Source organism: Carettochelys insculpta, chromosome 18, assembly GCF_033958435.1.
Source record: "Carettochelys insculpta isolate YL-2023 chromosome 18, ASM3395843v1, whole genome shotgun sequence".
NCBI classification, from domain to species: Eukaryota; Metazoa; Chordata; order Testudines; family Carettochelyidae; genus Carettochelys; species Carettochelys insculpta.
In genome coordinates this window covers 3835073-3856232 of record NC_134154.1, presented here as the reverse complement: position 1 = coordinate 3856232, position 21160 = coordinate 3835073, and the positions used below count along the sequence as shown (strand labels likewise).

The 21160-nt window shown below is 46.2% G+C and overlaps 2 protein-coding genes across 10 annotated transcripts in view; both read left to right on the top strand.

The window, feature by feature from the left end:
• Positions 1–13189, top strand: part of SLC5A1 (solute carrier family 5 member 1) — a 37691-nt gene extending 24502 nt beyond the window's left edge. For 2 of the 3 annotated variants that reach the window (XM_075012274.1, XM_075012275.1), the window contains exons 8-15: positions 1010–1230; positions 2681–2816; positions 3596–3703; positions 4508–4658; positions 5600–5768; positions 8807–9022; positions 10337–10439; positions 11169–13189. In XM_075012274.1, coding sequence (XP_074868375.1) covers positions 1010–1230; positions 2681–2816; positions 3596–3703; positions 4508–4658; positions 5600–5768; positions 8807–9022; positions 10337–10439; positions 11169–11386 — 1322 coding nt within the window. In that variant the 3' untranslated portion in view covers positions 11387–13189. Of the gene's footprint in view, positions 1–1009; positions 1231–2680; positions 2817–3595; positions 3704–4507; positions 4659–5599; positions 5769–8377; positions 8508–8806; positions 9023–10336; positions 10440–11168 lie in introns of those variants that run through there. The other variant, XM_075012276.1, reaches the window with a different exon arrangement.
• Positions 13190–19729: 6540 nt separating this feature from the next.
• LOC142022479 (sodium/glucose cotransporter 1-like) overlaps positions 19730–21160 on the top strand; it is a 35913-nt gene continuing 34482 nt past the window's right edge. For 4 of the 7 annotated variants that reach the window (XM_075012343.1, XM_075012342.1, XM_075012341.1 and 1 more), the window contains exon 1: positions 19730–19816. In XM_075012343.1, coding sequence (XP_074868444.1) covers positions 19730–19816 — 87 coding nt within the window. The remainder of the gene's footprint in view (positions 19817–21160) is intronic. The other 3 variants (XM_075012346.1, XM_075012344.1, XM_075012345.1) reach the window with 1 other exon arrangement.

Below are 21160 nucleotides of genomic sequence, written 5' to 3'. Positions count from 1 at the left end.
ATCCTGACCATTGACTCTTCCGCACACCCATGAATGTGCACTATTACAACAGGACAAAGTTTCCGAGTCTGCTGTCAACAGCCGCTGGTGCTAAGTCGAGAGCTGCTTGGTCACAGGATGCTCTTTGTTTCCAGCTGCAAAATTGCATTAAGGAACCTCAAACATTTTAACTCCTTATGCGAGTTTTATAGTTGCCCTAGGGATGGAATTCCAATGACAATCGGAGATGAGATTTGTAGATTCCGAGGCCAGAAGGGACCATTGTGATCATCTCTGCTGGCCTGCTGTATAACGCAGCCTATAAAACTTCCCAGGAGCTGGGCTGTGTTATTGTCCACAAGCTTCTGCATGTCCTAAATTACAGTCCATCATGCTTAGGGTCAGCCTACTTAATTAATCAAGAGGAGGTAGTAAAAGCAGGGAGCCTTGAGGGAGTGTAATTTCCTCTCCTTTACTTTGTAGTTCCTCATCTGTTCAAGCTTTTCACTGAATGAATCTGTCCCGCTGCTTCAGGATAAAGTTTTCAGATTGATTTAATCAGGTGGACTCTGCCTCTGCTCCTCACCTTGGTCAGGGAGTCTGGTGATATTACACCCACATTATACTTTCTGGGAAAGTGGAAGTTTGCATCTGGGAGCATGGGATTCATAGAATCCTAGGGCTGGAAGAGACCCAAGGAGGTCATCAAGTCCAGTTCTCTGTCCAAAGCAGGATCAACACTTAGTAAATCATCCCAGCCAGGGCTTCGTCAAGCCAGAGCTTAAAAACCTCTAGAGATGGAGATTCCACCGCCTCTCTCGGTAAAGACTGGACTCTCAATGAATATCTTAGAGCTCCATAGCAACCTGAGAAGGAAAGCCACGTGGCTTCTTGATACCGAGAGTTTTCACAGCACATACTCTAGGGTTCTGACAGTGTTGATCTCTGCTGGACAGGCGTATTCCATTGGTAGCATGGAGTTTTCTCGCTTCAGTAGGAATTTCAAGCATTTTTGCATTCTCTTTTTCAGCATTTGCCCAAGTAGGCGGATATGAGGCTTTTATGGAGAAATATATGAACGCTATTCCAAACAACATCTCATATGGAAACATCACCATTGACCCAAAATGCTACACTCCACGGGCAGACTCTTTCCACATCTTCCGAGACCCTGTCACTGGAGATCTTCCATGGCCGGGCCTTATCTTTGGCTTAAGTATCCTCGCTGTGTGGTACTGGTGCACAGATCAGGTAATGTAAAGGCAACAGCTGAACAGTCAGAGCATTCTAAAATCTTCAGACTAGTTGGATTGATCTTTCTCCTGCCCCAGCTCTGTGCTATAAACAAGAAGTTGATTTTTTTTCTCTATAGGTCATTGTGGCTCAGCCTCTTCTGTGTTAAGCGAATCAGAGCTATGTCTCCTTTATTATTTTTTCATGCTGTTCTGGACATATGGGCCATGTCTACATGGAGCTGCGCTGCTGGCATCGTGATGCAAAGGAGGACTCTCGAAAATGCAAATTGCCATTTGTTTGCATACTTGCATGGCTAATTTTCATACTCCCATTGGATCGCCCTGCCGGCAGAGGCTGCTGTTGTCAGAAAGTGTGCCGTATAGAAGTGGTTCTGTTGGTGAAAACCCTCTTTCAGCTTTTGCTGAAAGAACCACGTCTACATGTGCATTTTCTGATGTCAGCAACCTCTGCCGGCAAGGCAATCCTGAGGGAGTATGCAAATTAGCTGCACAACTATGCAAATGATCATCTATTTGCATTTTCGAGAGCCCTTCTTTGCATCACGATGCCAGTAGCACAGCTTCGTGTAGACGTAGCCATACTATGTGTGATGCTTTCATCCCTTTCTTGGACACGATGAATGAACAGGAGGGCCAATTTAAATAAAAATGGGCATCTGACTAAGACAGCTCCATGCATATGACTTTGGGAATATCTACTCTGTCTGTGTGGGCTGCTCTGAGGGCAATGCAGTACTCACGAAGTGCCAGAATGCTCCTGGGAGAACCTCAAGATGCCATTCTGGCTCCCCCATAAAGTGCCACAACAATATGCTGGAGTGTTGCAGCCCCAACCGAGCACTGTTACTGCTGTAATCTCTTTCATAAACATGACTGGTCCGATGCTCTGTGTCATGCGTGTTACCTCATCGGATGCCATGTCCATGTATTTTCCTTTCCTTCTCCCTAGGTCAGTGATCAATCCAGTCTCCAAAAGTGATCAAATAGGGACAGAAGGAGAATGCAGAACTCTAACCATGCAGTATTAGAAACCATGTGTGAGTTAGAGGGAATTCTTCAAGCCACCAGCTGGTGATCAGCCTATGCTGTGGAGCACAAGGATTGAGAGCTTTTCCAGCCTGTTTCCTAGCTAGTGTCATAGTGTCTGCTGCTCTTATTCATGTAAATGTCTAGTCTTTTTTGATTCTTAATAAGCTATTTGGTTTAATAACATCGTGTGTCAGGGAAATTCGCAGGTTAAACATACATTAAACAATAGACTATACATTTTTAGCCTTTTAAATATGTTCTCAGGCTTTCCAATGCGCTTGTATTTTTCTAATTATGAGGAAGAGCAAAGAGTTCTCACTGGAATATGTTTCGAACAGTCATTTTGCCTGGGTGTGCCCAGGCTGGCGAGTGAGTGATGATGCTGGAGTCAGTCACATCTATTGTTTCTTTGATAGGTTATTGTTCAGCGATGCCTCTCAGCCAAGAACATGTCGCATGTGAAGGCCGGCTGTGTCTTGTGTGGCTACCTGAAGCTGCTGCCCATGTTTCTGATGGTGATGCCTGGGATGATCAGTCGGATTTTGTACACAGGTAATACATAGTCTTGTAGCCTCATTCTCTTCTTGCGCCTCTTCCAGCCCCTCACAGTTGTCTCTGCTGTTCCCTTGAGCTCCCTCCTCAGCTGCTCTCCTGACTCAGCCCATCAAAACATATATTCAGCCTTTCCCACAAAATAAAACTGTGCTCTTTCTCCTTCCCCTATTAAGCTCCAAGTGGGTGTGTTGCTGTGCCTCATAAGGAGAGGAATCCTAGCATGAGTGTGCTCCTTGCTGGCCTTCATTAAAACATTCCTGCTCTGACTGAGTGGCTGGGGAATACTCCTGTCTGTGCCTGATGTTTTGCCCAGGCAGTGGGCGTGATGACTGGGTCCCAGAAAGCAGCGTTCTCAGCCCATGGAAAGACCTGTAATTTGCATGCTGCCTGAGCTCACTCATGTGTATGTGTACAACAGTGGCCAGGAGAGGAGAGTAGGTGATACTGGGCAGGGAAGGGCCGTTCAGAGCACATGCTAACTTTGCTGAGGCTGGTCCCTGAGCCCTGAGTTTGCCATCCTCCCATGATTCAGTCCTAGCCTCCTGTGAAACCCAGCAGACGCAATTTTAGTGGTTTGACCTTTGCATCAGCACCATTCCCTGGCCAGGACGCAGGTGATGCAGGAATGGAATTCTTTCCCACAGCCGCAGAGCCCGGGGGGATAGCAGGCAAAAAGTCCAGCGCTTTTGCATGGAGATGGGCTTGGGAAGTTTGGGGTTTTTGAATAATTTGCTGCCATGACTTCACATGACCCTGTCTTCTTGTCTTTCCCACAGACACGGTGGCTTGTGTTGTGCCTGCCCTGTGCAAGATGTACTGTGGCACTGAAGTTGGTTGTACAAATATTGCTTATCCAAAAATGGTGGTGGACCTTATGCCGAATGGTAAGACAGTGGCCATGATAAAGGTTTTGTGGCAAAGACGTGGATTTCAGTTTAACAGGCAGAAGCTGAGTGTTATGAGGGAGAGATTTGCCAGGGCTGGAATTCAGGTTCCAGTGCTGGGGCATCCGCATTTCTATTCAGATGATTTTGACATCACAAACATTTTCTTGAGTTATCAGGGCTCAGCTGCTGTAGGCCCCAGATCATTCCAATACATACAGTATAGTCCTATTCATGCCATGAGCTATGATCCACTTGACCACAGATGCCAGATGGTTACAGATTAGCCGTGACAGACTTGTCTATTTGCAAAGATGACCCAATGAGCTGCTGCTGGTGTTAGCCTTGTGAGAAGAATAAATGTGGCCTATAGTTGCCATCGTTGAGAGGTTGCCTCTGCCGGGATCTCTGTGTTGAGGGATATACTTGCAGTTCCTCTGCTAAACTCACTGGGCTGGGAAAAGAAAGTGCAGCCCTTCTGGGGTTATTCCTGGGAAATGTTTCTTCTGTCTCACAGACCCAGAGTACAAGGGATTCCTACCTGAATAAACCCACACAGGCGTTGTCCATCTCCTAAGAACCCAGCCTGGGCATGATGTGCTGTTGTAAACGTTGCACATCCAGAAGGCACCATCCCGCTCACGTCCCAGTGGGGTACAGTGAAATGTCATCACCTGGGCATACGTCACTCACTAGCAGACAGCTGGCTTGAGGAGGTCAGCGCATGCACTCAGAGATGTCACTCACATGGCTTCCCTAGTGACTGACCTTCCCCAGCTCAGCGGTTGTCTCTCTGTGTTTCAGGTTTGCGAGGGCTGATGCTGTCAGTCATGTTGGCCTCTCTCATGAGCTCCCTGACTTCCATTTTCAACAGCGCTAGCACGCTATTCACCATGGACATCTACACCAAAATACGAACCCAGGCATCTGAGAGAGAGCTCATGGTGGCTGGGAGGTGAGTGGGACTGTGCTCCTTCCCAGTGCTGGGAAACCAACCACATCTTGGCGCCATCACAAGCTGCATCCTCCAAATGTCGTGATTAATGCCCTTTCCCGGAATGCACATGGTGCAGTAGTGACCTCTTGTGGCTTGAAAGATTAATCCCATGTGTGTCCTTCCGGATATTCTGGGCCATGTTTCTTATTTAAAGATGAGTCTGAGGTGTCTGCTCCCAACAGATATCCAAGGAGATCTATTTAAATATCTTATCAAGATGCTAGTTAGAGAAAACTATGCTATCAGTAATACTCACTAGCTATGCTTCAGGTTTCTCTCTTATTCTTCTCTCTCAGCTGTTTTATTGATTGCTGTGTTTATAGGTGATTTATTATGATACAGGTTGAACCTGTCTAATCTGGAACTCTCTCGTCTGGCAACATCCATAATCCAGCATGGTTTTTGTGTGGTGGATGAGCTCTTATCATGGGAGTGGCCAAGTTTCCCGTGGTTCCATAGAGTTGTTTCCAGCCACCAGTCCTGACTCTCAGTGTTCTGTGCTGTTATTTAGTGCTAATTTACCCCTAAATGTCTCCTAAGAGCCCAGTAAGCAGTGGAAGTGTTGGCAATGCTGCCAGGTAATATTGACCTTATGTGGTCTGGTAAATTCTCTTGGCAGCACGGTCAGGTCCTGAAGGTGCCAGATTAGAGAGGTTCAACTTGTAGGTGATTTTAAGAGCAGAATTCTCATTGTGGGTTGACTGAGAGCTGATGGCTCTGGCGAGGTCTTGTTGCTCTTTTCCTCAGTGCTGTTGGCTGATTACATTATTTTTGCTGAAGTTTTAATGACTGTTGACTAGTATGATGAACAATTTCTTGATTGATTGTGGTGTCTGTATTTCTGGTTGATGTTTCTAAACACGTGGCCAACAGATTATTTTTATTGGTTGCATTTACAGGCTATTTATGCTGATTTTAATTGGTGTCAGCATTGCCTGGGTTCCTGTGGTGCAGTCATCTCAGAGTGGGCAGCTCTTTGATTATATACAGTCTATCACCAGCTACCTGGGGCCGCCCATTGCTGCCGTCTTCCTACTTGGCATCTTTGTTAAGAGGGTCAATGAGCAGGTGAGTAGAGAGTCAGAGTAGAGCTCTGTGTGCAGAAGCTCACAAAGAATGTTCACCTGTGCACTGAGACAACTGCCCTTTCTTACTTTCAGAGCCTTCTATTCTCAGTGTCTTTGAGACTATTCCCGCTAGTGGCCAGTGCTTGGGGTTCCAAAGCAGAGTGCTTGAACGGCTCTTGGCTTTGTTGAGGAATCCTCATACTTCCCTTTCATCACATATGTGTAAATGTGTATGGACTTTCTTGGACTTTATTGGCTCCTTGAGAGATGGGAAGTTGGGGCCCCTCCTTTTGCTGAAGGGATGATTTCTGGGAAACAGTGTTTTAATGCAACCTTCTAGGTTCTCCGTGAGTTCTGTAGGCTTCCACAGGGAAGGGGAATTCCTTTGATTAAGATGCTGGACTGGCACTCATGAGATCAGGGTTCTGCTTCCAGTCGTGTCACAGACTCCCCATGAGAACTTACACATGGCCCTGATGACTTGAATTTCAGAGGTGCTGAAGTAGCGGATGCTTCCCAAGCAGGGATGTTCCATTTCCAGTCACTGTTTGGTTGACTCTCATGTAATCGATCAAATCCTGAGTAAAAATAGTTGAAGAGCTAGTAAGATCTCTCTTCATGGGGCTGTGTCTGGATCCCTCAGGTTTAAAAGTTGTCTCTCTTGTCATGAGGCCAGCTCAGTGAGCAGTCTACTAATATGCATGTGAGATGCATATCACAGAAGCCCACACAATAATTCAAACTGAAAACTTGGTCCAGAAAGGACAATGAATTTAGGCTAACATTTTAATAAGGGAGAGCTCACTGCAACCAGGCTCTGATCCTGGACCCAGCACCTCTCTTTTGTGGCAGTCACCATCAGCATACTCATCAGTTGACCCCAATTTACTGTGCACCACAAAAAACAGAAGAGATGCAATCCCAGCTCACCCACCAAGGAACCAAGCAGCTCCCGTGAGGTTGGTAGCCTGGACAGCTCCTATGGCTGTCCTGACACCTCCAGTCTCAGCACTGTTGAGAGGTCCAAGGACCCTAGAAGGGCAGGACCACTTATAGACAAATTCATTTGGGACCAGCTGGATAGATCAAAAATCTCAAAATGGGCATCAACCCTCTCAATGATGTTGAATCTATTGCCACCTAACCATGAAAACCTTTTCTCTGAGTGATCGCATCCACCCAACAGGTCAGAGAAATAGATGCCCTCATGGCATATCCTCTATACACAATCACATGAAGTCACATTATGACCTCACTAGGAGTTCTTATCTAATGTACCCTCCTCATTCCATCCAAACTAACCGATCCCCCTTCCCTGAGCCCCATAGCAACCAGCAGGCCTGCGTTTATTCTCTGCTGTGGCCAAAAGATCAAAAACTTCATTGGTAGTCAAACAGCTTTTGAAATGGATCTTGGAGTGCATCCACCTTTGCTACCAACATCACAGACGTCGTCCCCCCCATCTGGCACTCATGCACATGCCACTCAACTGCTCTTCACGGGAACAGCTTTTCTGAATAACGTGTTGATCACTGACATTTGTAAGGCAGCCACCTGAGCATCCTCAGAGGCCTTCACTTGTCATGACATGATCATCTACATTGTGGCATCAGATGCCCTATTCAGGCACACCGTCCTCTGCTCCTCAGAAGTGATCATTCCCAGCTTTAGGAGGGGAGCTGCTCTGCAGTCTAGAGCGGAGCACCCATAAGGACACCATTCAAAGAAAAAAAAGTTACTCACCCTGTGCAGTAACTGAGGTTCGTGAGTTACATGTTCCTACGGAGGCACCTCTATTCATTCTCCTCCCCTCTGCTTCAGCATTCAATCGTTAACCCTGCAGTAGAGCCGGTGCTTAGAGCGGTCGGACCACATGGGGCTATATAGATGCCGTCCTCACCATGAGGTGGGGAGGCGCACATGTACAGTTCAACAGGCACTGCTCCTGAAGATCCCCCGTCCCAGGCACAGGGACACTCCCGCACCCACAGTGATGCATTTGAAGGGAACCATCGCGGAAACCTCGGTTACTGCACAGCATGAGTAACCTGCTCTTCAGAGGTTTGGTTCAGATAAGGGCCCATAGTGCTAGTTCTGACATTCTTCAGCCTTCAGAACCAGCTTGACTGTGACCTGGGCTGCAGATGACTGTAAGGACTTAATAGATTTTTAGGGCCAGAGAGGAACTTGGTGAACATCTAGTCTGACCTCCTGTTTATCACAGGCCACAGACTCTCATGCAGAGCTGGGACAGGTAGTGGGGCTGACAGACATGCTGGGCCCCTGGGTAAGGTGTGTGTAGGGGGGATTCAGCTCTCCTGGAAGGGCCGGGGCTTCGGCCAGAATGAGTGTGTTTGGTTGCTGCCCAGAGCCTGCCATGCTGGCCTTGACTCCCTGTACCCAGCCCTGAGAGCCTGTGGAGCAAGCCGTGCAGTGCCGTGGTGGCAATTTAAAGGGCCTCTGGCAATTGCTGCCTTTGTCTCCCCCACGCCCCATTGGTGTGCCTGGAGACAGGACATTCCTAGCAGTTTTCATTGGGACAGGTCAGGGTTGCGGAGCCTTGTCTTCTAACGGCTTCATGGAATTCTTAAGAGATTTGTTTCTTTTCAGAACAAATACTGCAGTCTGCTCTCCTTTTAACAAACCCTTGCTGAGAACCCAGCACTCACGACCAGCCCTTTAGTAACATGTCCAGGCTATTACTCCCAAGACACCCTACATTGGGACCGGAAAGAGGCAGGGATCAAAGTTCCAAGGTGCAGTCCTACAAAGGAAAAAATTCTTTTTTAAGCCAGGAAATGTGTTTTGAGCTGTTCAAAGGGGTTTGGAGAGTCTCTTGATTTCCTAGCCCAATACGTGATGTGGGTTAATAAAATGACTCCAGTTCTCTCTATTCTCAACATCTCGGTGCTGTAGGTTGCTCTCCTGCCTATTGGCAGTAGTGCACATTGCATCGATGGTGGGAGGGTAAAGGAGTTGATGCCAGTTAAATATCTGCAACCACTGTCTGATCAGTCTGCCTGCCGCTTTCTTTTGCAGGGTGCCTTCTGGGGCTTGGTCATTGGGCTGGTCATTGGGCTGGCTCGAATGTTTACTGAGTTTGCCTATGGAACTGGCAGCTGTGTAAACCCCAGCAACTGTCCAAAGATCATTTGTGGAATTCACTACCTTTACTTTGCTTTAATCCTCTTTGGGATCTGCTGCATCATCATCCTGGGCGTTTCATTAATAACTAAACCCATTCCTGATGTACATGTGAGTATCACGGCCTCTCCTGCTCCGTAAGACTCAGGACGTCTAGGAAACCAACCACTTTAGTTCACACTGAATTTAACAACTATATTCTATGTCGGAATTTTAGATTATGCAAATATTATATGGTGTTCTCACTTAACTGGGTTCAGAGCATCTTCAAATTGTTAGGGGTGGGAATAGCTCAGTGGTTAGAGCATTGGCCTTGTAAATATAGTGTGGTGAGCTCATTCCTTCAGGGGGCCTTTCAAGAGCAGGATAGATTTAAAGAAAAAAATCTGTCAGGGATGGTGGTAGGTTCTGCTGTGAGAGCAGGGGGCTGGAGTCAATGACAAGTCGGTGATAATTTGTAGTTCAGATAACTCTGGAAGTGGAGCTCCCTCTGCTAGGCAAACAAATGTTCTATAACTAGTCACACCTCAAAGACGTTATATGCAGGAGGACTTCAATGTTATGAACATCATTTATGAATTGACCAGCCAACTATATACCTTAGTTGGAACTGGAAATACAGAATAAGGCAGCAGCAAAAGAAAAAAATATGGGGAGGGCCAATACAATAGAGTACTGTATTCACTGTAAACCAGTGAAAAAAGTTAAAAGCATTTGACAAAGTAAGGAAACTGTGTCTTCGCTTGTTTCATTTAAATTAAGATGGCCAAAAGCAGCACTTTTCTTCTGTAAACTTTCAAAGCTGTATTACATCAATATTCACTTGTAAACACTTCAAAGAGCACCATAATGGTTCAGGAGTGTGAACATTTCAGAGTTATGGATAACCTCCATTCTTGAATAGTCTCAGAGAAGTAGCTGTGTTAGATTGTACCTTCACAAAATAAAGAAAGCAGTCCTGTAGCACCTTAAAGACTAATGATATTATTTATTAGGTGATGAGCTTTTGTGGGAAAGACCCACTTCTTCAGATCTGCAGACTAGGGTCTATGAAAACTCAACACCTAATCAGTAATATTGTTCGTCTTTAAGATGCTACAGGACTGCTTTCTCCATTCTTGCTTTCCTGCTTTCTCCATAACTGAGGTTCTACTGGAGAGCAAAAATATGCAAGAAGGGAATTTGATTTCTGAGAGACACATACACAATAGGTGGTGCATTTTATGCATTGTAACAAAGACTTAAGGAATGCAGATGTTAAGAAAGGGAAAGTTGAATAATTACCTAGAGTATCCATCCTGAATCTTACAAGGTCTGTAACAATCCCTGTAATTGATGAGACTGTCCATCCTATGCTGATCTCAGTGTGCTGACATCAGCATTCTAAGGCTTGCCCCGTTGTGAATTCATTTTGTTTAATGGCAGCTTTACCGCTTGTGCTGGACTCTGAGGAACAGCAAGGAGGAACGTATTGACCTGGATGCACATGAGAAGACAGAGGAACCTGAGGCCAATGATGATATATCAGGTGATTTCCAAATACCATCCTCCTCTTGTAGCCATTCTCAGCTGTTTATTGGGTCCAGCTGTCCTGCTTATCCTGGCTCCCTTGAGTCTACCAGCCTCCCAACTGGCCCCAAGTGTTTTAAGTGGCTTAACTGCCTTCTAGCAGGGTCCTGCTGGTTCAAGGTCAGCCCTTGCTAGTTGATTCTAGGAACAGGGTCTTATCCAAGCTAAGGCTAATATATCTCCCCTCCACCACTCTTCCGTACTCTGCTGGGTGTCCCCTTCCGGCTCCCTTGTTTTGGCCTTATGCCCTCCACGCCTGTCCCTGTTTTTCTTTTTAGTTGTCCCCTGAATTTATTTGGGGTCTCAGGTTTAGTGGCTACCTGGCTGTAGGTGGATCTTGTAGCTGTGCATGGGCTTGTGACCGCCCACGTTCCCAATGGGACCACTCTTCTGTAACCCTCTGGCCTGGCCCTCTCATAGGTTCAAAATTATTAGCTACAGAGCCATCTGGTGGTGATAAATCACTCACTTTGCACATACGCTGTGGAGCCATAATCTTCATGTGATCCCACAGCTCCCATCTCTTCTAAGGCTTATGTTTCATCACTAAGAAAACAAATTAAGATTTGTTATTTCAATTGCAAGAGGCTCTAATGCTCTGTATCACTGAAACCTTGTTTTAATGCCAGTCTTATGAAGCAACGTATACCCATGTTATATGACCAGTGTGCTGTTTTTTCTATCACAGAACAAGGTGATGAAGAGCAAGGATGCTGGAAAAAGGCGTACAACTGGTTCTGTGGCTTAAATCAGAAAAAAGGTCCCAAGCTGAGCAAAGAGGAGCAGGAAGCAATGCAGAAGAAACTGACTGACACCTCTGAGACACCAATCTGGAGAAATGTTGTGAACATCAACGGCATCATTCTGCTGACTGTGGCTGTGTTCTGTCATGCCTTTTTTGCATAAATCTCATCTCATACTCCAGAATTTCCATGAAGGTCTAACTCTACTCCCTTTCCCTTTCGAAATTGCACTGTATTCTTCAAAAGAAATTATACTTTTTAAATTATACAGTTCTATGTACTTACTAGACTTGTACAATGAGTCTGTATGGAAAAGTTGACTTATTCATTAGTTTTATGGTGGTAATTAAACATCTATTGGCTAAAAAGCAGAGCACTGAAGTCTCAAGGGATAAAATTTGAATCCACTACCTCAGGGAGAATTTAGTAAATCTCTCTTCCTGGGAAATACATTTCACAGCTCAGTGAGAACCAGGGCTGGATGGGCTGCATGGAGTTCATGGTTTGATGAACTGTTTTGGGGGACTGATGAAAATTTTTGTCCTTTTCCCAAGGTGATTTTTTTTAAAGTGGAAATTCGGATAAATGAGTCCCCTGAAAATAGCAGATGCCTTAAGATTTCTCTATTGACGACGTTTTACTGATGTATGCCTTTGATACGCTATCTATTTTTAATAGCCCTTTTCTCTCTCCACTCTGTTCCTCTCATTATACACTGTTTTTAGTGGATTTTTCCCTCTGTCCTCTTTTGCCACCCCTCCTCGGGGGAATACAAACTCCAACACCACCTGAATTTAACTTCTGTATATGTGCTCTTTGAGTGGATTCAAAATTAGGCCAACTATATCTGACTAGCCCAAATAAGAGTCGTCGTTTTGCTTAACTCTTCAAGACTAGCTTTAAATGTTCCAATGCAGCCCAAGCATTTAGTTGACTATGAACCTCTGCTTGAATGTTGAAGGCCTTATTTATAAAAATATATTCTTGGTGGCACAGATTCCTAGCATATGTCAAAGTTAGATTCCATTTACATTTACTGTGGACCTCCATTTTTTAAGGAAGGCGTGATTGTTCTCTTAATTCTCCTTCTAACTTAGTGGATTTCCTACATGGTAATCTTTCATTAGAGATGAATGTTCTCAGCACCAAAGCATTACCTGGTGTCTTGCTTCCAAGTACACAAAGACAATACAGTATTTTTCCTGCAAAATTACGACTCTTCCTTCTCTGACCGTTTCACTATGAAACGTCACTCATGCCCTGTGAGTAAGACTGTTACACAACAATCTCCCTGAAGAAAACAGTCACTGCTCTGACATCATCTTAAATCACTCCAATTGGCTTCATTTTTTTCTGGGCATATAAATCCAGACAGTGATGAGGCAAATGCCCTTGGTTTGAGTCTCAAGAACTGGTGAGAAGCTGAAGAGAGGATAAGGAGAGAGAACTTCAGTTCCAGGCCACAAAGTGAAAACTAGCTCGTTTTATCGTCTAATTCAGCTTCCCAGGGGGCACATATATAGAGATATATATGGCACTGCACTGTGCTGTAATATGTAAGAAGCAATCCAGTGTAGTCTTTCTGTAGCATGCTGCATTGCTGCAGAGCCCTATTACTTTCATGATGCTCTGTCTGTTAGCATATTGCTATTTCAGACGAGTCCGTAGCAATATGTGCTGTCCTCTTCCTGCATGTAGTTGCACTAGAATCTTCAGTAATAATGTCATATCTCCCTGCAGTATCCTGACTCATATTGCATTGTGCCAGATCAAATCAATACAATCTCACAATGAATAGACCAGCAGGGAGCATCGTAACAGTCATCACTGTGTCGTGGCATGGAATTCTTAATATTTCATTCACTTTGTATTTATTAAAATGTTTCTCATGAGTTTGGGGGGCCAGAAAGTCAAGAGTCCTTTACAAAAGAAAATGTAAAGTACATTAAAAAATCTTGATTAAATGCTAAAATCAAATGTCTTCAGTTTTCATCATTCACACATACGGAAATGGCTGTTCTTGACTCTGGCTCTACTGCTGCCGCTTTTTTTTTTTTTTTCTTTGGCAACAGCATCACATTGATGACTCATGTTGAGGTTGTTATAGATTTGGCTGCAGTGGTGAATCCTGATTTGGTATTTGACTGGGAGTCGGAGAAGGAGCTCCTGGCCCTCAGAGACCAAACATGGGCTTTGGAGACTAGAGTGGCTGAACTGGAAGAGCTAACGGAGACAGCGAGGTACATAGATGAAGCTTTCTGGGACATGGTTGAATGATCCTGGCTCCAGTCTAGCAGCCTTTGTGCTGATGAGGAGGAAGAACGTCTCAGGAAAGGAGAACATCCAACTGGAGTAGAGGGAAACGGTCCTGGGCCCCTCCTTCCAGATGAGGCCTATGCAGGAAGGATGGACTCCACTTAAATCAAAATGGAACCAGATTGCGGGCACCTAAAATTAGAAAGATTGTAGACACTGGCCATGTGTGAGCCAGGGTTGAGGAGCCACATGTTCCCACAAATGCTGTGGGCTGACGGGGCAAGAGCCTCTGAGTGGCCCAGGAGACTCAGGGCAGAAGGGTGGAGGGGCTGACACTTGCAGCAGGGGTTGGGGCGCCTCACACTCCCTGGTAGGAGGGGCAAAGGGACAGTGGAGCAACGCAACTCCCGGCTGTGTCACTCAGGGGCTGGGCAGGACGATGCTCCCCGCCTTGATCACCAGCGGGAAGTGGAATGATGTGGCCAGCAGCTAGGGGATCTGGCTGGTGCCATGTTGCTCCACTGCTCCTCAGCACTGTTGGTGAATGCTGCCAGCATCAGATTCTCCCCCCAACCTCCTCTGTCCTGCTGTTCCCTGGGGCTGCATCACTTGGCGGAGGGTAAATCTGGAGGGAAGAAGTGAGGTGTTGAGGAGGCACAGAGAGGGGCATTGTAGTGGTCCTCCTCCAGAGCTGTGGGAAGGAGACATGGGGATGTCCCCCAGTGGTCTGTACTGGGACCAGTTCTATTTAACATACTCATAAACAAACTGTAAAAAGGGGTAAACAATGACCTGGCAAACTTTGTAGACGATGCAAAACTTCTTAAGATTAAGGCCCAGGCAGACCATGAAGAGTTACAAAAGGCGTGCTGAAAACTGGATGCCTGTGCAACAAAATGGCAGGTGAAATTCAATGCTGGTGAATGCAATTGGAAAACATAATCCCAACTATCCATATAAAATGATGGGGTCTTCTTTCCCTGCCACCACTCAGGAAACAGAGCTTGGAATCATTGTGGATAGTTCTCTGAAAACATCCACTGGATGTGCAGCGGCAGTCCAGAAAGCAAACGGAATGTTGGGAATCATTGAGAAAGGCAAAGATAACGAGACAGAAAATATCCTATTGCCCAGTCACGCAAGAGATATAGTGGAACTGGAAAAGATTCAAAAAAGGACTAAAATAATTTGCACCATGGAATGGCTTCTGTAGGAGGTGCAATGAATAAGACTGAGACTTTTCAGCTTGGAAAAGTGATGACTAAAGGGGAATATGATACAAAGTAGATAAGGAAGTGTTATCTATGCCTCAAAACAGGACAATGAGGGAGTCACCAAGTGAAATTAATTGGCAGCAGTTTCATTCTGTGGAACTCTTTGGCAGAGGACGTTGTGAAGGCAATGACTATAACAGGGTTCAAAAAAGAACTAGATAAAATCATGGTGGATAGGTCCATCAATGGCTATTAGGTGGGATGGTGTCCCTAGTCTGTTTGCCAGCACCTGGGAATGTGCAATCACCTAATGCTTACCTGTTCTGTTCATTCTGTCTGGGGCACCTGGAACTTGCCACTGTCGGAAGACAGGATACTGAGCTAGGGCAACCTTTGGCCTGATTCAGTATGACCATGCCTATGTTTTTATAGGTGCACAAACTACATTGCCGTCTGTAGATGAGAAAGATGGATTGCTTCTTCTACTTGGCAATTTCAGATTGACGGATCTTTGATGATCTTTGAGATTCAGACACTCTCTCCTTTTTAGCTGCTAATTGCACGAGAAAAAAGCTGACTGTCAAAGAACAATTATACCTTGGGAAGGTTTCCAAGCACTACTGGAAATCTGGAGTAATTCCTCTGATGTCAGTGATGTATAACTAGTATAAGATCACAATCAACCCTATTGTACTTGGTATGTAGTGTTCAAGGTAAATGCAATAAGGCAATCATTTTTGGCAGGCAGCCTACTGAACTGTAAATGAATTGCAATTGTGTGGGGGTAAATTAGCGGTAGAGACAGCACTTTCACATATCCCTAGAGCCCTGAAACTCTGACGCCTGTGCCTGTTGCCTACATTTCCTGCACTCTGATCATGGCTGATACCCACCTCCTGCTCATCAGAGAGGAGCACAGGAATCTCCAGGGGACACTTCCCTTTTGCAGGGTCTGTTTCTGACTGATCCTAGAACAGGAATGGGTTTCCAAGGCTAGTCCGTGGGCCTTTGTTTGCCTCAGTGGGCTGCAATACTGAAGGTCAGTGGTGGGTCACATGCCAGCCCATTGGAGTTCCACATGCAGCCTGTACGCTCCCTCACTGTCCTCTTCTCCCTACACCTCTCAGGCACTGGGGCACTGGAGCCACAGACCTCCTCGTCCCCTGCCCTTTTGGAGTGCCGCGCATCAGCTCGTTCTCAGCATTCACGTGCTGGGATGAAGCGGGAGGACTGTGCAGATTGTGCAAATTGCCTGAGTCATGGTGCTCCGAAAGTGCTGGGAAGGAATGGAAGGAGTAGGTAAGTGCAGCGCTCCAGTGTGCAAGAGGCACAGGGGAATGGGGCAGGGGCAGGTGGGGCAGATCACAGGTGGAACCCCAGCGGAGTGGGGCTGTAGGTTGCCCACCACTGCTCTAGGAAACTCTGCTGAGTCATGGCCTGCGCCCCCCCCCACCCCCATTGGAGCTCTGTTTCACATCAGGTCGTTCTGTTTGGTTTACTTTTGAAGCCCAAGAAAGAATAAATAACCGAAGAGGAGACCAGGCCTAAGCACCACGGAATTTTGGGCCGTTGGGGTCTGATGAGTCGGGACCCCCTTGGGACTGTCACCTGATGTGTTGAGACGCCACTGAACATGCTTCCCCGGACAGCCTGGGGCCCCCGAAAGCCTGTCTGGTTGAGCTGAGCACTGGACCATGCTCCAGCTGAGACACGGGGATGGGGCCACACCCCCAAGCGGCAGCCAGAGACTGAAAGCACCGCAGTGTGAGCCCTTTCTCCAGCACTCAAGTACACAGCCCCTCTGGGACTTCTAGCGTTTGTGTAGATGCGCTTTAGAAAATTGCCACCATTGGTATGTCTGCTTCCCTGATGTATTAGAGTCTTTTATGTTTCCTGTCTGATCTGGAACATATTATATCATCTCCCCTCCTCTCTTCCTGACGAAAACCTAGAGAATCTCTGTCAATGGACTATCTTCTAAGAGAAGTGTCCATCTGATCCATGTGCTCCTCTGCACCTATCGGCTTTCCCCCACCTCTGAGTTTAAACACTGCTCTATGTCCTTTTTTGATGTTTAGTGCCAGCAGTCTGGAGCCACCTTGGTTTAGGTGGAGCCCATCCTTCCTGTACAGGCTCTCCCCCTCCCCAAAGGGTCCCCAGTTCCTAATCAAACTAAACCCCTCCTCCCGACACCATCGTCTCATTCATGCGCTGAGACTCTGAAGTTCTGCCTGCCTACCTGGCCCCACACGTGGAACAGGAGGCATTTCTGAGAATGCCACCATAGAGGTCCTGGCTTTCACACTCTTTCCTAGCAGCCTAAATTTGGCCTCCAGGACATCTCTCTTACCCCTCCCTACATCACTGGTACCAACATGTACCACAACCACCAGCTCCTTGCCAGCACTACGTATAAGTCTGTCTAGATGCCTTGAGAGATCCACACTCTTCACACCGGGTGGGCAAGTCACCATACGGTTCTCCCAGTCATCACATACCCAACTATTTATGTTTCTAATGATCAAATCACCCACTACTAACACCTGCCTCTTCCTCACAGCTGGCGTTCCCTCCCCCAGAAAGGTATCCTCAGTGCGAGAGGAAATCACAACATCCTTTGGAAGGAGGGTCCCAATTATGGGATGATTTCCCTCTGCTTCCATTGACTGCTCTCTTCCCCTGCACCTTTCATCCTACTTAACAGCGCTGAGGCTGTCAGACTGGAGATGGGACGGTACTACAGTGCCCCAGAAAGCCTCATCAACAAATCTCTCTGCCTCCCTTAGCTGCTCCAGTTCAGCCAGCCTGGCCTACAAAAGCCTGAACTTGGTCTCTGAGTGTCAGGAGCTCCATGCACCGGGTGCACACATACACCACCCGCCCACAGGGCAGGTAGTCATACATGTTATGCTCGATGCAATAAACAGGATAGACCCCACTCTGCTGCTGGGTTTCCGCCTGCATTTCTGCCTAAGAATACATTTGATAATATCCAGGTCTTTTATTTAAATGTTCGAGATATAGTTTTATAAAGTTTTACACCTAAAGGTGGTCAGAAGTAACTAGCACCCTCTAAACTCCCCTCTCAAAACTTCCTATAGTTAGCAAACACCCTGTTCACAAGCTCACTGGTTGCTTACTAGCAGGGTTCATAAAGCTCTGGCCTTCCTGCCAGTCCCTCCCTTTGGCTACGGCTTGACCAATGAACAGAGAGTTTTTTATTTCAAATCCTAATTAAGGCTCACGCTTCCAACTGTTCCCCATGTATAAAGGGTAATCAAGTCACCACTTCATCTGCCCTTTACAGATTGATTTCCTTGACTCTACCACTTGAAAGTCTATTTGGTCCTTTAATTGTTGTCCTGGGTCTTCTCTGAACCCTCTCCAAATTCTGAACATCATTCGTCAGTTGCAGACCCAGAACTGGACGCGGTATTGCAGTTAAGGTCAGGTCACATCAGTGATCAATACAGAGATAAAAAACACTTTTCCCTATTCCTATTTGAGGTCTCCCTATTTATGCGTACAAGGGACATTAGCTTTTTTGGCCACATTTTCACACTGGATGGTCACACTCAGTTCATTAGCTATGCCCAATTCTTTTTCAGAGTCCCTGCTTCCCAGAACAGAGTCCCCCACCCTTTTAAGTATTTCCTGCATTCTTTGTTACTAGAGAGAGGATAGATTTACATTTAGCCATATTTAAATGCATATTGTTTGCTTTGTGGTCAGTTCACCAAGTTTTCAATGATAGTTTTGTATTTTCTTCTAGGTCACTGATAAAAAATGTTAAGTTGAAAAGGGCCAAAAATGGATCCTGCTGGAAACAGCTGCTTGATGACAATTCCACATTATAAGAACATTCTAAGTCTGCCCAGTTAGCCAGTTTCTAATACATGTAGTACGCACCATGTTAACTTTATGTTCTAGTTTTTAATACCAAGCCAGATGCCTACAGAAGACTAAATTAACTATATTAGTGGTTCTCAACCAAGGTAAACTGAGGTCTTCCAGGAGCACATCAACACATCTAGTTGCCAAGTTGTACAACAGACTACATAAAAATACTAGCAAAGTCAATACTAACCACAGTTTCATACAGAGAATGGCTTGGCTATACTGCTCTATATAGAATCAAGTTAATTTTAAAGGACCTGTTTTCTGCAAACACAAATTGATTGTCATGAGTTTTATTATCCACCTGCAATTCTTTATTAATTGAATACCATATCCGTCACTCATTATCTTGCTATTGATGTCAGCCTGACAGGTTCATAATTACTTGGGCCATCCAGTGTTCCCCTTTTAAATACTGGCACAGCTTTAGCTATCTACCAGCCTTCTGGAACTTCCACAGGGTTCCAAGACTTTTCAAAATCAACATTAACAGTCCAGCAAGTTCCTTGGCCAGCTCTTAATGGCTCAGACGTGTGTGATTATCTAGATATAAGCGTTCAAAGTGACATCCTCGTGTCTTGTTCGCACAAATCCTGGGCTGTACCTCCATTGTGTAAGCCTGCTGGGATGAGGGATGACACAGCAGGCGTGTCAGCTCGGAGAACTGTGGTCATCCCCTAACTGACAGGTCACCTTTTCTTTGGTCTTGGTAAAGCAACCTGTTCCTAAGGAAACAGTTTATGCTGTGACCAGATTTACATGAACCACCACTGCAGACAAGCACTCTACAGACAGTGAGGTATGTACACTGAGTATGTTATGACCAAGCCACTCCTTCTACAGCTCACTGCTTCCCGGGCACATGCACTTGGGCTACAACTGTGCTGAGCACCTTCTGTGGTGGGTGTGAACTGGGGACTTTCTTGGCCTATGAGAACTGCAACCAGGGAGCGTTTTTTGGATGGGACTCGCTCAAGAAAAAGCACCAGCCTCAACTGTCACCCCATAGGAAACGAGTGACTCCGAAGCTGAATATTATTCAAGACGGCAGGGAGATAACAGGTGTTCATCCGGATCTCAGCATCTGGAAGAGGTGATATAGGGGGAGGAGAAGGAAGAGACCTGAAGAAGTAGGCACGATGGAGTCCGCCACAAAAATTAATAACCCTGCAGACATCGTGGTCATAGTCGTCTATTTCTTGGTCACCCTGGCAGTGGGAGTATGGGTATGTCTGGATTTTTCTTTCTTAATGAAAATGTGGTGTATTGGGTCCTAGGAAAATGATGTTGTAAATGGAAATTGCAATTACATACATTGCCTACGGCTTAATCTGGTGGGGGGGTGGATTAAACAGTGGCTGGATGGAGAGTTTGTTGGGATGCCGTGGAGAAGCAGAACCTGGTGTGAGGACTGGACTGGGGTGAAGAGGATGGAGACTGGGGAGGGTGGGGATGGATTCTGGGTTGCTAGAGCAGAGGAGCCTGCAGTGAAGTTTGTGGTGGTGTAGGAATTGGGGTGAAGAGTGAGAGATAGAGGTTGCAGTGGGGTGAATTAGGATGGGAAGTGGGGTGAGCTCTGGACTGACTTGTAAATGGTGGGGATTGGAGTAGAGCTAAAGGTGGAGGAGAGATTATTTCGGAGTGGCAGATGGGCATTGCTGCAGGATGGCTATGAAATGGATGGGACCTCATGTGGTCTGGACACAGGAAAAGGACAGCTTTATGCCCACAGGCTTTCATTGAAGCTGGTCCTCAGAAGGTGGGATAGCATCACATCCCAGCTGGTGGCAAAGGAATTATTAGTGTAGACAAGCCTGAGAGGGAAAAAAAAAACCTCACTGCTTCTCACCTAGTGAGTAATGTAAACCTAGAGACAAACTGTTCAAAGGAAAGGGACAGATAGTGTTTGTAGCGATGCTGCCTTAGGGGACAGCACATGTGTGTCATGAGGTGACAGAGCTGATGTCCCTTTCAGGAACAGGCTGTATTCAATCTGAGGCGAGCTCAGTGACTGCTCTTGGGGAAAATTCTACTAGTCCCTTGAGGAGCGAGCCAGCAGCTAACAGAGTGACCCAGGGACCACTGCCTTTCAGTGGCTGTGGCTCTCGTGAAATCACCCAGGTGGCCACGTCCTAAACCAGAGCAGGCAGCTGCAGGCAAAAGCTTCTGCACCAGCAGCTGGCTGGAGTTTTGAAAAGCAAATTAAATTCTGAGGCCTAGGAAGTAGTTAGTGTTTGTTCAGCACTTGGAAGATGTGCAGTGCCTTTGGCTGAGTGCATTGGGCGCCAAGGGTTGGACTGTACCTGGGAGCCTGGCCATTTATTTCCCCTGACACACACACTGAGGCTAAACACAAGTGAGGTCCCAGACCTTTCATAAAACTGCTCTGGGTAGCAAACAACCTCAAAAGGAGCAGGGGAGAATGGGAAAGAGGCAGAATCACGAATCTGCCAATCAGCTCACACAAGCTAGCCGGGCTGTCCATCCACGGAGGAGGGTGTACGTAGCATGTGCTCCTCTAAGTAAAGGGGTAGCAGAAATGCTCCATTGCACCTTGAGGAGCTCTGGGA